The following is a 13,376-nucleotide window of genomic DNA, read 5'->3' as shown; positions in this document are numbered from 1 at the left end:
CCCGACCCCGACCCCGGCTCCGCCGCGCCGCTCAGGCGGCGCAGGGCCCCAGCCAGGCCCATGGGGCGGGGGGGAACCCCGTCCTCCTGCTCCTCTTCCTCCTCCTCCGCGTGGCCTAGCAGGGGGCAGGCGCCCCAGTCCTGCAGGGAGAAGACACCGGTTAAGGGCGGCGGCGGAGGAAGGACCGGCAGGTTGCACTGACCAAGTGGGGCCTCCAAAGGTTAACGCGGGTGTGGTGGTGCACCACCCACCTGTAATCCCAGCTTCTCCTAGAATCGGGCGACTCTCCTGCCTGTCATCCTAGCTACTCAGGAGGCTGAGATCCGAGGATTGCTGTTCGAAGCTAGCCCTGACAGTAAAGTCTGTGAGGCTGTCATCCCCCATGAACTACCAGAAAACAGAAGTGGCGCTGTGGCTCAAAGTGTAGAGCACCCGCCTTGAGCAATAAAACTCAGACAGCACCCAGGTCCCAGGTTCAAGCCCCAGGATGGACCAAACAATCAGAAACAAACAAAAAATCAACCAACAGCCCTGGGAGACTGAGATCTGAAGATTGAGATTTGAAACCAGCTTGGACAAGAAAGTCTGTGAGACTTATCTCCAATCAACTACCAAAAAAACACAAGTGCAGGTGTGGCTCAAAGTGGAAAAGTACCAACCTTGAACAAAAAACAGCTAAGGGCCAGGATTTGGGCCCAGGCACTGAGTTCAAGCCCTACAACTGACAAAAAGAATTCATAAATTCCAGAGCCAGGTTTATGACTCAAGTGGTACAGTACTTGCCTACCAAGCCTGAGGCAGAGTTCAAACTCACATAGTGCCAAAAAGTATGTAATTATGTAACCACAGAGAAAAAATTGTGTATGTATGTATACTTGTATGTACTCATGTGTGTATAGGTGTAACTGGAAAGAGTTCAATGGTAGGGTACTTGTGCAAGACCTAGGCCCAATCCTCAGTCCTGGAAAAACGAAGCAGGCAAAGGAATGTCATTTCTCCAAGGAAAAGGTGCAAATGCCCAATGGATGAGCACTTGAGAAGTATCACAGCATCAACAATCATCAGGGAAATGCAAATCTTAGCCACAGAGGCTGAGAGTAGAGCTCGGTAGTAGTCCTGGACTCAACAGTAAGTACCAACAAAGTAAAACCAAAAGCCTTTGGCCCACACACAGGCTCTAACCTACCACCCAGGGACGAGGGACTGCAGTAGAAGAGGTGGTCATGAATATGCCTGTGGATGTGGACATGACGTCATCTTACACTACCCAGAGACTAGGAATTGTGTAGCCTTTGTGGAACCTGGCAATTTCTCTTTTTCCGTCGTGGGATTTGAACTTTGCGCTTAGGTACTGTCCCTGAGCTTTTCAGATCAAGGTGAGTGCTTCTACCACTTAAGCCACAGCACCACTTCTGGTTTACTGGTGGTTAATTGGAGATGAATCTCATGGAGTTTCCTGGCTGGGCTGGCTTTGAACTGTGATCTTCAGATCTCAGCCTCCTGGGTGGCTAGGATTACAGGCGGGAACCACCAGCACCTGGCCTACCACTAGCAATTTCTTACAGGGCTCCTTAAACAGACTTCCTGTATGCCTTGAATTTCACCTGTCTCTCTACCCAAGAATGAGAAATGTCCATTGGGAGTGTGTACACATTCATTCCTAAGGGCAAAGACAGACACTAGATATCTATCCACTGGGTGATGAAATTTCTATTCAGCACAAATCAGATGTGTCAGTTATACACCTGTAATTCAAGCACTTGAGGTTTATAGGCAGGAAGATTATGAATTCACTGCCAGCCTGGGTTACACAGAGACCGTCACAAACATGGTAGAAAGGACAAATGGATACAGCATACTTGGTGTGTGTCAGTGCTGAGTTTGAACTTGGCCTTCCCATGACAAGGAATTATGACACCCTACACCCCCTTTTCCTTGTTTTCCAATAGGGTCTTCTACACAAGCTGGCTGAGATCCTCCTATTCACTATTTCCACATAGCTGAGATGACAGAGGTTTCCCACCATGACCAGCCTTTATTTTCTGTCAGTTGTGGGACTTGAACTCTGAGCCTGGGTGCTGTCCCTCAGCTCAAGGCTAGCACTCTACCACTTGAGCCACAGCACCACTTCCAGTTTTCTGAATGGTTTATTGGAGGTTAAGAGTCTCATAGACCTGTCTGCCTGCGCTGGCTTTGAACTGTGATCCTCACATCTCAGGCTCCTGGGTAGCTAGGATTGCAGGCATGAGCCACTGGTGCCAGCCTTATTAAAAAAAAAAAAAACCCAACCTTTTATGTAGTTGTACAGAGGCATTAGCATACAACCAAGATTTATGAATACACTGCATCTTGATTAATGTCACCTGTTCATCAATCTCCTCTCATCCCCATTTTTTCTCAGGCTGGTCTTGAACCACAATCCTGACTTCAGCTCCTGAGCAGCTAGGACTACCAGCAATATGTGAAACAGGATGCTTTTTCATACAAGGGACTGGAGTATCCATGGGCTCTGACGTCTGAAGTGAGTCCTGGAATGGCTCCTGGACTGGGCTTGTTGAATCAGGCAGCTGTGGGGTATATCCTGGCCTGGCCACTCAGCTGCTGCAGGACAGTGGCAGGCGGAAACCCTTCCTGAGCCTCAGGGCCTGGGCACTGTCTCTGAGCTTCGTTTGCTCAAGGCTAGCACTCTACCACTTGAGCCACAGCACCACTTGCAGCTTTTTCTATGTACGTGGTACTGAGGAATTAAACTCAGGGCTTCATACATGCGAGGCAAGCACTCTACCACTAAGCCACATTCCCCTTCTTCTTTGTAGTGCTGGTCAGTCCTAAGACTTCAACTCAGGGCCTAGGTGTTGTTCCTTAGCTTTTAAACTCATGGCTTAAGCCACAAATCTCCTTCCAGTTTTGCGAATTGTAAGGGTCTTATAGTCCTGTCTAGGCTGGCTTTGATCCATGATCCTCACATCTCAGCCTCCTGGGTAGCTAGGACTACAGATGTGAGCCACCAGTAGCCACCTACAATTTTTCCTTTAAAAGATGGACTGGCTATGTAGCCCAGCCTGGCTTTGAACTCACTATATTGTCTCAGCCTCCCAAGTGTTGGGATCACAGGTATGTGCCACCACATCCTGCCTTTCCTCTCATTTAGTTTGGGGAAGAAATCTCAGCCTCCTCCTAGAAAGGAGGGGAGAGGCAGAGTGGGATCTGGCTGAGACTAAATAACTCCATGCAGACCCCACAGGGTCCTTGGCAAGTCCTGGGGCCCCATCTAATGGTTGAGTTGGGATGAGTGGTTGAGTCAACAAGGTTCCCTGTTGAAGCTCTGCACCCTCTCTCCCAGCCCCATGACAATCCAACCATGGGTGTGTGTGTATATCAAGGATGGCAGGCACACTTCACAGCAAGGCCGAGGTACCTGGACCCTCCTCACCATCAACCCCAGGCAGATTTGCAGCCTGAATTGGCTGTACCACCCCTTTCTGAAACTGCCACCCCCCCACCCCACTCTGCATTAGCATCCCAGCAGGACCTGGGGAACCCAGTCACACAGTCATGGGTGTTCAGACACCACAAGCTGCGATCAGGTCCAGTCTCGGCCACCCGCTGACGCACATCCCATGGTTCACTCACCTCAACTGCTCAGGATGCCGGAGGGCCCAAGGGCATCACCCCATGTCACACCTGGGGAACAGGCTGAGCCCACAGTTGGCCCACCATGCAGGGGGCAATCGGGGTCTGCGTAGGGGTACCCAACATGACCTACTCCCACCCTGCCCCCTCTGCAAGGCAGGAGGGGAGGGAGAGGAGCTCAGTCCTGACCCCTCCTCCACCTGACCTGCGAGAGGAGCTTAATGTTTCCATATAAAGGAGCTGGAGCTTAAGGTGCTTCAACTTCGTGTCAAAGTCACGGTCTAATCTGGGGCGGAGGAATCCCGCCCTCCCCTCCCCTGAAACCAACACTGCCTTTTGAGCCCCAGATGCCCCTCCCTCCCCGTGGCTCAGGGGGGTGGGGTCTGCATAGCAGGCAGGAGGGCAAACACAGGACTCAATGGGTGCCAGATTGGGAAGGGGCTCAGAGGGGACTGACCTGGCTGGGTAGGGAAGGGGGGTGGGTCAGGGAGGAGGACAGGAGGGGAAAGGACAAACTCAGAAACAGACAGAAACTCCTAAGGGAGCAGAGGACCAAAGGGCTCCCGGGAGGATCAGGGACAGAGTGGGAACTAGGAGCCACTGGAGGAGATAGGGAAGAGCCCGGCAGAGGCCAGGGCCATGGAGTAGGAGTGACAAAACTGGGGTCACAGCTGGAGACTGGGAGCTGGGCCGGAGCCACTACTGAGGACGTGGGTACAGAGGGAGGTGGGTGGCCCTGGGGCAGGCTGCCTACGGAGGGGAGGATGTGTGTGGAGGGAGGCACGTACCTGGCGGGGCAGCCCACCCCCATGCCCTGTGCTGGGGGCTCCTTTGAGTGGCCTGAGGGCCGGACGCCTCTGCAGGTGTCAGGAGGGGCTGCGCTGGGTGCCTGCCCTGAGCCACAGAGGATCAGCTGGGCAGGGGGGCGGGGCAGGGCGGGCTGAGCCGCAGAGGGGGGCGGAGGCAGGAGGCGGGCCAGGCAGGGCGCTGGGCAGCAGCCCAGGCAGGGCGCTGGGCAGCAGCCCAGGCAGGCTGGAGTCAGTGCGGAGGCTGGGCGGCAGGGAGCCATGGAGATGCCATGGTTTAGAGGCCACAAGGAATAGGGAGATGACCCAGAGGATATAGAAAGGGGGCCTGGGGCCCCCAGATAAACATCAGTGAGGTGGGGCCCCGGTGACAATGGGACCCCTTACAGGAGCCAGCCCCACCTCCACACAGTGATTCAGACGGCAGAGTGGGGCACCCACCAGGCTGAGGCTGGGATGAGTGGAACAGGACGTCCCGTGGCTGCCAGTCTGGCAGCCGGGGGACAGCTGGGTGCCAACTTTCCCCAAGTCCCGGTTTGGCTCTCCTCCCAGGGACCAGGCGAGAAGGCCAGGCTTGTCATCTGCCCATGGGGCCTCACGCTGGGTTTTTATTGACTCCTAGGGGCCCTGGGCCCATACCCAACAGGCCAGACGCAGAACCTACACCCCAATCTTGGGGCAGCTGTGGCAAAACCCCTTAAGTCTCTGGGGAGACTGGCCATCGACACTGGGTCCTGGACAGAGGGCAAAGTCAGAAGTGTGCCTCAGGCCACACCTGGCCATCCAAGTCTGGGGACAGGTGGGGTCTTTGTCCTTCAGGAAAACACAAACCCACCAGAGCCCCTCACTGAGGTGGGCAGCACAAGCCCTTCCCGGGGGGCTGGCTGCCGGGGCCGCACGCCCTACAGCTTGGCTGGGGAAGCCAGTGCACTCTAGGTGGCAGCCTCAGACGCTGATGGTACGGAAGATGGTAAAGCCGGATAAGGCAGTGCTGAGCAGGACCCCTGGGCACTGCGGGTGCCAGTGCAGCTCCTTCAGGTCTGTCTCTCCCTGGTGCACGAATAGTAGCTGCTGCGGCAGCGCTGCCAGCCCGGGGTCGGCCTCCATGTCCCCTGCCTCGGGATCCCGCTCCACGGCCAGGTCCCACTGCGTGATCTGGTTGTCTGCACCCGAGGCAGCGAAGACCCCACTGTCCTGGGGGTGCCACTCCACGGAGGTAATGGGGGCCACGTGCTGCTTGAAGGTGGCCACTGGGGTGCCCGACTATGGGAGAAGATGGGGGTCAGTCCTGGGAGGCCACCCCTTGAACCCTCCAACCCCCCAAACATGAAATAACTCAGAGCAAAGGTGGTAGGGAAGGTGTCTGGTCCTTGGGGCTGCGGGGAATGGTGATCTCGCCTGCAAAGCAGCCCTGCCTCTGCTTGGTTCTGGTGTGCCTTAGTTTCTTTTGCTATAAAGGATGAGGTAATGACAGCTCTACTGGCTGTGTGCAAAGTTGAGGCTCTAAAGGGGCAGATTAGCAGCCTCCGACACTCCAGAGACCCACAGTGCCAAGGCAGTGGGGGACTGAAGTCTAACAGCCCCAGAGGCTGCTGGATGGATAGCAGCAGGAAGGTCTGGAAGCTTCCCCAGGGAAGATCCTATACAGAGCTGATGACACAGCCATGCAGAAGGAACAGAGCCAGGTGGAGCCCAGGCTTTGTCCAAAGGGACAGCAGATGCCAAGACACTGCTGCAAGTCCCTTGCCTAAGGAATCTCTCAGCTCTAGTCAACTTCTAGCTTAGCTATGGTCAGGCACCGTGGTTTACACTTATAAACCTGGCACTCACAAGTCTAGGACAGGATTGTGAGATTCAGGCCAGCCTGAACTATCTATCAAGACCTTGTCTTAAAAAAAAAAAAAAAGAAGAAGGGGCTGGGAAGGTGGCTCAGTGGTAGAGCACTTGCCTTGCATGCCTGAGGCCCTGGGTTCGATTCCTCAACACCACATAAGCAAAAAGAAAAAAGCCGGAAGTGGCGCTGTGGCTCAAGTTGTAGAATGCTAGCCTTGAGATGAAGAGCTGAGGGACAGCTCCCAGGCCCAGAGTTCAGGCCCCATGACTGGATGCCCCCCCACCCAAAAAAAAAGGAAAGAAAAAGAAAACAAGGGAGGGAAGAGATAGTAGGAAAAAAAAAAACAAAGGAGGGAATAACAATGTTTGACAAGAAATGTACTCATTACCTTACTTATGTAACTGTAATCCCTCTGTACAGCATCTTTACAACAAAATAAAATTTAAAACCAAAAAACAAACAGGGGCTAGGAATGTGACTTAGTGGTGGAGTGCTTGCCTAGCATGCAGAAGCCCTGGTTTGATTTCTCAGAACCACATAAACAGAAAAGGCTAGAAGTGGTTCTGTGGCTCAAGTGGTAGAGTACTAGCCTTGAGCCAAAGAAGCTCAGGGACAGTGAGTGCCCAGGCCGTGAGAAGCCCCAGGACTGGCAAAACAAAACAAAAAATCCCCACAAACCCCAAACTACAACTCCTGAGAGCTCGTGAGCCCACAGGCCCTAATGCCAGCTACTCATCAGCCCCATGAGCATATGGAAATTATAGTCTCAGCTGCCTCCAGCCCCTAGCATCATTGCTCCTCAGCTGTTCACAGGGTGAATGGAGGAAGGGCTCCACACTGGCCACACCCTTTCTCTCTCCCAGTCTCAGTTTCCTCATCTGTATGAGGAAGGCACTGGGACTCCAATCCCAGATGCACTCCCAGTTCTGGTGAATATGACCAACTAGGCCATTTAAGAGAGTTGTCCAATGGGGCTGGGAAGGTGGCTCAGTGGTAGAGCGCTTGCCTTGCAAGAGAGTTGTCCAAGACAGTTGTCCAAGACAGGAGATTACCTTGAACTGCCGCAGGTCCCAGACTTTGAGGGCCCCGTCGTCACCCCCACTGAGTAGGAAAGGCTCCCTGCGGCTCCAGCTGATGACGTTGACATCTCCATCATGGGCAGAGGCAGTAGTGAGCATACAGGCTTTGCCAGGGGCTGCCCGGATATCCCAGATACGAATGGAAGCATCAGCTGAGCAGGAAGCAAATACCTAGGCAAAACGGAGTGAAGTCTAAGGATGCAGGTGGAACCCCCAAATCAGAACTAGTGGTTGATGGGTTCTACCCTTTTCTGCCCTTCTTTGGTGGTACAGGAATTTGAACTCAGGCACTCATGCTTGCTAGGCAGGTGCTCTACAACCTGAGCCACACCCCTAATTAGTTTTTACTTCAGTTATTTTCCAGATAAAGTCTAGTATTTTTGACCAGGGCTGGCATTGGACTTCAATTCTTTTTTTTTTTTTTTTTTTTGGTCCAGTCGCGGGGCCTGAACTCTGGGCCTGGGCGCTGTCCCTCAGCTCTTCAGCTCAAGGCTAGCGCTCTACCACTTGAGCCATAGCGCCACTTCCGGCTTTTTTTCTTTTTGCTTATGTGGTGCTGAGGAATCGAACCCAGGGCCTCATGCATGCAAGGCAAGCGCTCTACCACTGAGCCGCCTTCCCAGCCCGGACTTCAATTCTTCTACTACCTCTTCTCTGAATATGCTGGGATTGTATATGCACACCATCATGCCTTGCTTATTTGTTGAGATGAAGCCTTGCTAAATTTTTGTCTAGGCTGACCTTGATTTCCTTCTCCCCAGTAGCCGGGATTACATGTGTGTACTACTATTCTTGGTCCTCTCTCTTATAATGTCTCCCTGCCTAGATGTTAAACTGAAAACTAAATCTTTCCCATGCCCTTAGCTCAGCCCACTTTTCTCCAAGACCCCAGATTCCAGGTCCCTAGCCTACTTCCATCAGCCCAGCATCCAGCTCCCAGCCTTCCCTCACCGTGTCTTCAGTTGGTGACCACTGCAGGTCTTCAACAGAGCGTGTGTGGCCCACAAATGGTCGCTGGTCCACGTGCCAGGAGCCACCGTCTGTAGGTGACCAGAGGTGGATATTCTTCTGACAGTCCCCGGTCAGCAAGCGACCTGGGCCAGGAAATGACATCAGGCTACAGCTCACTGCCCTCTCTCAGGTCTGGCCTGCTGCAGATGCCACTTCCCATGACTTCCCTGCACAGTGTACAAACCAAAGGGACTTACCTTGTACCCGGGGGGACCAGTCAAGAGCAAAGCCCTCGCCCATGTGGCCAGCAAAGGAGAAGATGGGCTTCACCCGGGCCTGCTCATCCCGGAGAAAGACTGCCAGGGCTTGGGAGTCATCTACCACCTGCAGAAGTCGCCTCAACGCATACACCTCCACCTGGCCCTTCTCTGACCACACTCCAACTACAGGTTCCTCGCCCAGCCACGAAACCTGAGGAAAGGGGTGCATGAACAAGGAGAGGATGCTCAAGGTGCTGAACACATCCCCACAACTCTTGAGGAGCAGAGCCATTCCTTCCATCCTCAGGGCCAGACCCACAGCTCCCAGAGGGACTGAGAGACTGGGTCAAATCCCTGCAGTGGGAGATGGAAGCAGAGGAGCAAGAGGATGAAGCTCAAAGAGGCTGGGAATCAAGGCTGTAAAGTCCAGCGGCCTCAGGCTCCTGGTCTGGTAACCTTGCTGAGGCTGGAGGGTTCAACGTTCAGTCCTCCCATCACTTTGCTTCTGTGTGCTCATTAGGAGACACCACTGCCCCCACCAGCCTGACACCTGAGCGGACTCCTTCCCTCTTCACCTAGAGCCCAAAACTTTGGGACTCATTCTTGACTTGTTCCTTCTCCCTAACAGCCAAAACCTAGGCTGGCTACAAGCTACTTCATTTGGGTATAGTGGTACCCACCTGTAATACTAGCTACTCAGGATGCAGAGGCAAGAGAAATGAGAATTCCATGCCAGACTGGGTAAAGTTACTTTGAGACTTGGTCTCAAAGCAAACTAAAGGCTAAGTGTGGTTTAATTCCAGCTCTGAGGTAGCTAAGGCTACAAAGGTAGCCTGGATTATGAGACCCTGACTGAATATCAAAACAAAATCTCCAAAGTAGCCAGTAAAAAGCTATGGCTGGAGGCATGGCTCAAATGGTAGAGTACTAGCTCAGTAAGCAAGCTGAGAGAACAAGCATGAGTTCTAACCCCAGAAACTTAAGGGGTGGAGGAAGGAAGAGGCCAGCTTGAGCTACGTATCAAAACCTTGTCTCATTAGGCCAAATCCAACCTAAAACAAGCAAAAGCCTCCAATCAGGTCCTGAATAATGATTTAACAAAACCCACACATCTCAGATTACCACCAGATGCTATTACATATTCCATTTTATTTTCAGATCAGCAGCATCAGATGAAGTTTTATAATTGATACCATTTAACCTAAGAGAAAAGTGAATTTAAAAAAAAAGCCATCCAGTGGCTCACACCTGTAATCACAGCTATTCAGGAGGTTGGAAGCCAGCCTGGGCAGACAAATCCAAGATTCTCATCTCCAATTAATGACCAGAAAGTAGGGTTGTCCCTTGCTAAAAACTTTTTTAAAAGTAGGCTGAAGGTATGGCTCAAATGGTAGAACACCAGTCAAAAGCCCAAGAACATAGGTTCAAACCCCAGTGGAAAAAAGAGTCCCCACAGTCTAAATATTTCGAGTGTGTAATGAAAACTTCTACAATACATGGGAAATATAAAACTATGCCAAATATTTGCCAGAGACTCCTTGGGAGGATACCTACTCGAACTCGGTTAATGCCACCGTAGTGAGGCACCATGGCTAGTTCCAGCTGAGGTTTTCGCTCTTCCTCATCCTCTTCATCCTCCTCCTCCTCCTCCTCCTCTTCATCACTGCCCTCCGAGGGAGGGGCCTTGGTCCCGTGCAGATTGTGCATCCGAAGCAACATCAGCCTGGGGAAGTATGGGATCTCAGGCACTGGATGCCAACGTGTTTAAGGAGGAGGGGGGCTGGTCACCCCGGGGCTGAGGGTAGGCAATCAGGATTGGGTCTGGGAAAGCTGAGGTCTCACTCACCTGTTGCTCTGGGCACTCTCTGCCTGGGTCCCCGCACACAGGTAAAGGGTAAGGGGGAATTCTGTCCGATTGTCTCCTAGGTGATCTCGGACTATGTCAAAGCTGAGGCAGGGGGCACCTAAGAGAGGAAAAGCACACGCAGGGATGGATTAAGGTCAGGACAGAAGTCACCCTCTGACTCCCTCAGAGACCAGCTGTCTCCTGCGTGACGTCACCGCCCTTAGACGAGAGCTTTCTCTCTGTTTTCTTTGGTCCTGAGCAGCTCTAAAGTTAGAAATCCCATGATCAGGCCGGGCACCAGGGACTCAAGCGAGTAATCGTTGCTACTCAGGAGGCTGGGATCTGCGGATCACGGTTCAAAGCCAACCCAAACTCATCTCCAATTAACAAGCAAAAAGCCACAAGTGGAGCTGTGGCTCAAGTGGTAGAGCAAAAAAGCTGAGGGACAGCGCTCAGGTTCCGGGTTCAAGCCCCAGGATAGGCACAAAAAAGGAAGCAATGAAGTAAAAGAAAAAACAAACTCCCAGGATCTGTCCCCTTTCCTCCTCAGGACCCAGGAGTCCGGACCCTCAGCCCTACCAGTCTGCGCACGGTGGTACAGCACATAGGCCTCCTCGTCCATAACCAGCTCCTCCCCTTCGCGTAGCGGCGGCCCCCGGCCCGGCAGGTAGACCTGGGCTGGACCCTCGGAACTTGTGTCCCCAGACTCGGCTTCCATGGGCTCCCCGGTTTCACACGTGCGCCGCCGGCTCTTGCGCGCCGCCATTTTGGAATCCTGTCTCCGACGGCGCTAGATAAAAGCGTCACTTCCGGTCTTGCCTTTCTTCAAAGACCCGCCCACCAGTACGCGGTTACCTCGGAAACCGCTCGGCCCACCAATTAGAGGGAGAGATGGAGAACTGTGGGGGAGAGATGGAGAACTGAAGAGCTAAAGGTTAAAACTGTGGTGGTGGTCCGGCGAGAGAAAAGCCTCTAGGTGCGGAGAAAAGGTGTCAGCCCCGTGACCTTGAGGCGTTCTTCCGCGCGACAGTGGCAGGACTTCCTGGGAGTCGTAGTTTTACAGATCTAGCGTTCCCAGCCGGTCTCCCTCCGCCCCCCCCCCTTGATTCCCAGGGCTATCTTTCCACTTAATTATTCATGTATGCAGACTTGAGCGCTTACTGGCGGGGAGACTACGGGATTTTGCTCCCTGAGGGACCCATAAAACTGGTTTCTTCTCTTCTCCCTGTTATGACAGCTTTAATTTATTCCAAAGTGCTTTCATTGTAGACAGCCTGGACATTAAGTGTAAGTTAGTCGGTTGAATCTACCCTCTAGGGACAGTCACTTGTCTAACCATGCGTCCCCTTTACAGCCCTGGTCAGCGAGCACTTAATCAGAAAGTCCGTCCTCTGGAGGGAGCTATTACAAGTGCTTGGTGCGCTCTTTTATCACCGTCGGCACCAGCGGGTTGGCTAATTGGTGCAATGAAATGTTAGATCCTCTGGTGAGATTAACGGCATTCTAGAGGTGGAGATTGGCTGGGGTGCTCACACACTCTCCTCCCTTGCATGAACAGGAGGTTAGGAATTTAGCAAGCCAAGTCTTTGCTGCCTGTAGTCGTAGGAAATGGGACTCTGGGTTTGATCCCTAAATATTTTCTATCCTGGGTCTTTTTTCACCACTCTTGTGGGTGTGTGTGTGGGGGGGGGTTCTCCCTGCTCCCTTCTTGACCCCTCTTCTCCTTAGGTCTCTTCTCACCTTCTCTTCCTTAGTCTTTCTCCCCCACCCTTTCAGTCAGAGTCTGTTCTATCTCTGCTTGTCCTGTGGGACTTTTCTCAGAGTCTGCTTCCTCCAGAGATTTTTTTTTTTTGGGGGGGACTAAGAGACAGACACCGAGTTCAGGCTTGGAATGAGGAGGCATAAAAACATGGTTTATTCCAAACACTGCAATGGTGGGGAGTGGGGAATGGGTTAAGTGTGGGTTCCCAGACCCTCCCGTCCCCATCCCAGCCCCAGACCCGGCTGGAGATCTGGAAGGAGGAGGCTTTTATTTTTTTGGGGGGGGGGTCTGCTGGGTCATTATTGAAGGGTCATAAATAAGGGGTGGCTTTGGAGAGGATTTGGTTGATGATACCTGTTAGGGAGGTGGGCAGGGGGGTGGGCTGAAGAAAAGGTGGCGTAATGGGGGTCGGGGAGGCAGGGCTTCCGTAGGGGACAGACAGGTCCTTAGGTCACAGGAGGGAAGAGCCAACGACGGAGGGAAAGGGGAGGGGAGGTCACGGTTGACATTAAGGGTCACAGTCTGGTCGGGGCACAGTCTGGGGTCGGATGACCATTTCAGGTGTCGGAAGTCACAGTCTGGGGTCAGGTCAGGGGTTTTGTGTGTGTGGCGGGGCCGAGGTCTGGGGGGGTCACAGTTTGGCGAATGTGTCTCACAGTTTTGAGTCCCGATGGATGAAAGGTTTAAAAACGGGCTTCCCCGGAGGCCTGGCCGGGGCCGGGGGAGCTGCACAGTGATGCGGGGGCCACGGCCCCGGGAAGTGGGGAGGTGGCGCGGGCGTGGCGTGATCCCCCACACCTCCCGCCCATCTGGTGACGTTAAAAAGCCCTTATCGGGTTTTATAAAAAGTCGCGTGGGCTCCTGGACCCTTCCACCCCCACCCCCCACCCCGGCTCTTGGGCTGGGTGAGATTTGGGCCACCAAATACCCTCTGGCTCGTGGTGGCCCCGATGCGAGGGGGGGTCGCAGGAGGAGACGGCTCCAGGTGGGGGTCCGGCCAGGTCCGTGTTTTTCCTACCCACCCCACGTGGGTCCTGTCCGTGGCCGCGTGGCGCGCCCCTCGGGCCGTGGCCCGCGCTGACCGAGGGGGGCGGTGGCGGTCCCTCCCGGGTGAGGGGGGGGCCGCGTCATACCTCGGACTCGAGGCTGGAGAAGTGCGCGGAGCCCCTGCGGGTGCCCAGGTCCCCTCCCCGGTGTCTCCGGTG

The 13,376-nt window shown here is 53.7% G+C and overlaps 2 protein-coding genes across 2 annotated transcripts in view; both read right to left on the bottom strand.

The window, feature by feature from the left end:
- The window catches only part of Kcnj14 (potassium channel, inwardly rectifying subfamily J, member 14), a 3,847-nt gene extending 3,785 nt beyond the window's left edge, over nucleotides 1-62 (bottom strand). The window contains exon 1 of the mRNA XM_013027561.1: nucleotides 7-62. Within this exon, the coding sequence (XP_012883015.1) occupies nucleotides 7-62 (56 nt within the window). The remainder of the gene's footprint in view (nucleotides 1-6) is intronic.
- Nucleotides 63-5,016: 4,954 nt separating this feature from the next.
- Nucleotides 5,017-11,320, bottom strand: Grwd1 (glutamate-rich WD repeat containing 1). Its single transcript, XM_013027863.1, has 7 exons — nucleotides 10,989-11,320; nucleotides 10,410-10,527; nucleotides 10,118-10,286; nucleotides 8,561-8,774; nucleotides 8,304-8,446; nucleotides 7,326-7,523; nucleotides 5,017-5,702 (listed from the first exon to the last, which is right to left on the bottom strand). Exons 1-7 carry the CDS (start codon nucleotides 11,173-11,175, stop codon nucleotides 5,385-5,387), a joined length of 1,347 nt encoding a protein of 448 aa, XP_012883317.1. The 5' UTR covers nucleotides 11,176-11,320; the 3' UTR covers nucleotides 5,017-5,384.
- Between the last annotated feature and the right edge of the window lie 2,056 nt (nucleotides 11,321-13,376).

Source organism: Dipodomys ordii, unplaced genomic scaffold, assembly GCF_000151885.1.
Source record: "Dipodomys ordii isolate 6190 unplaced genomic scaffold, Dord_2.0 Scaffold105, whole genome shotgun sequence".
Lineage (NCBI taxonomy): Eukaryota > Metazoa > Chordata > Mammalia > Rodentia > Heteromyidae > Dipodomys > Dipodomys ordii.
This window is presented reverse-complemented; position numbering and strand designations above follow the sequence as displayed.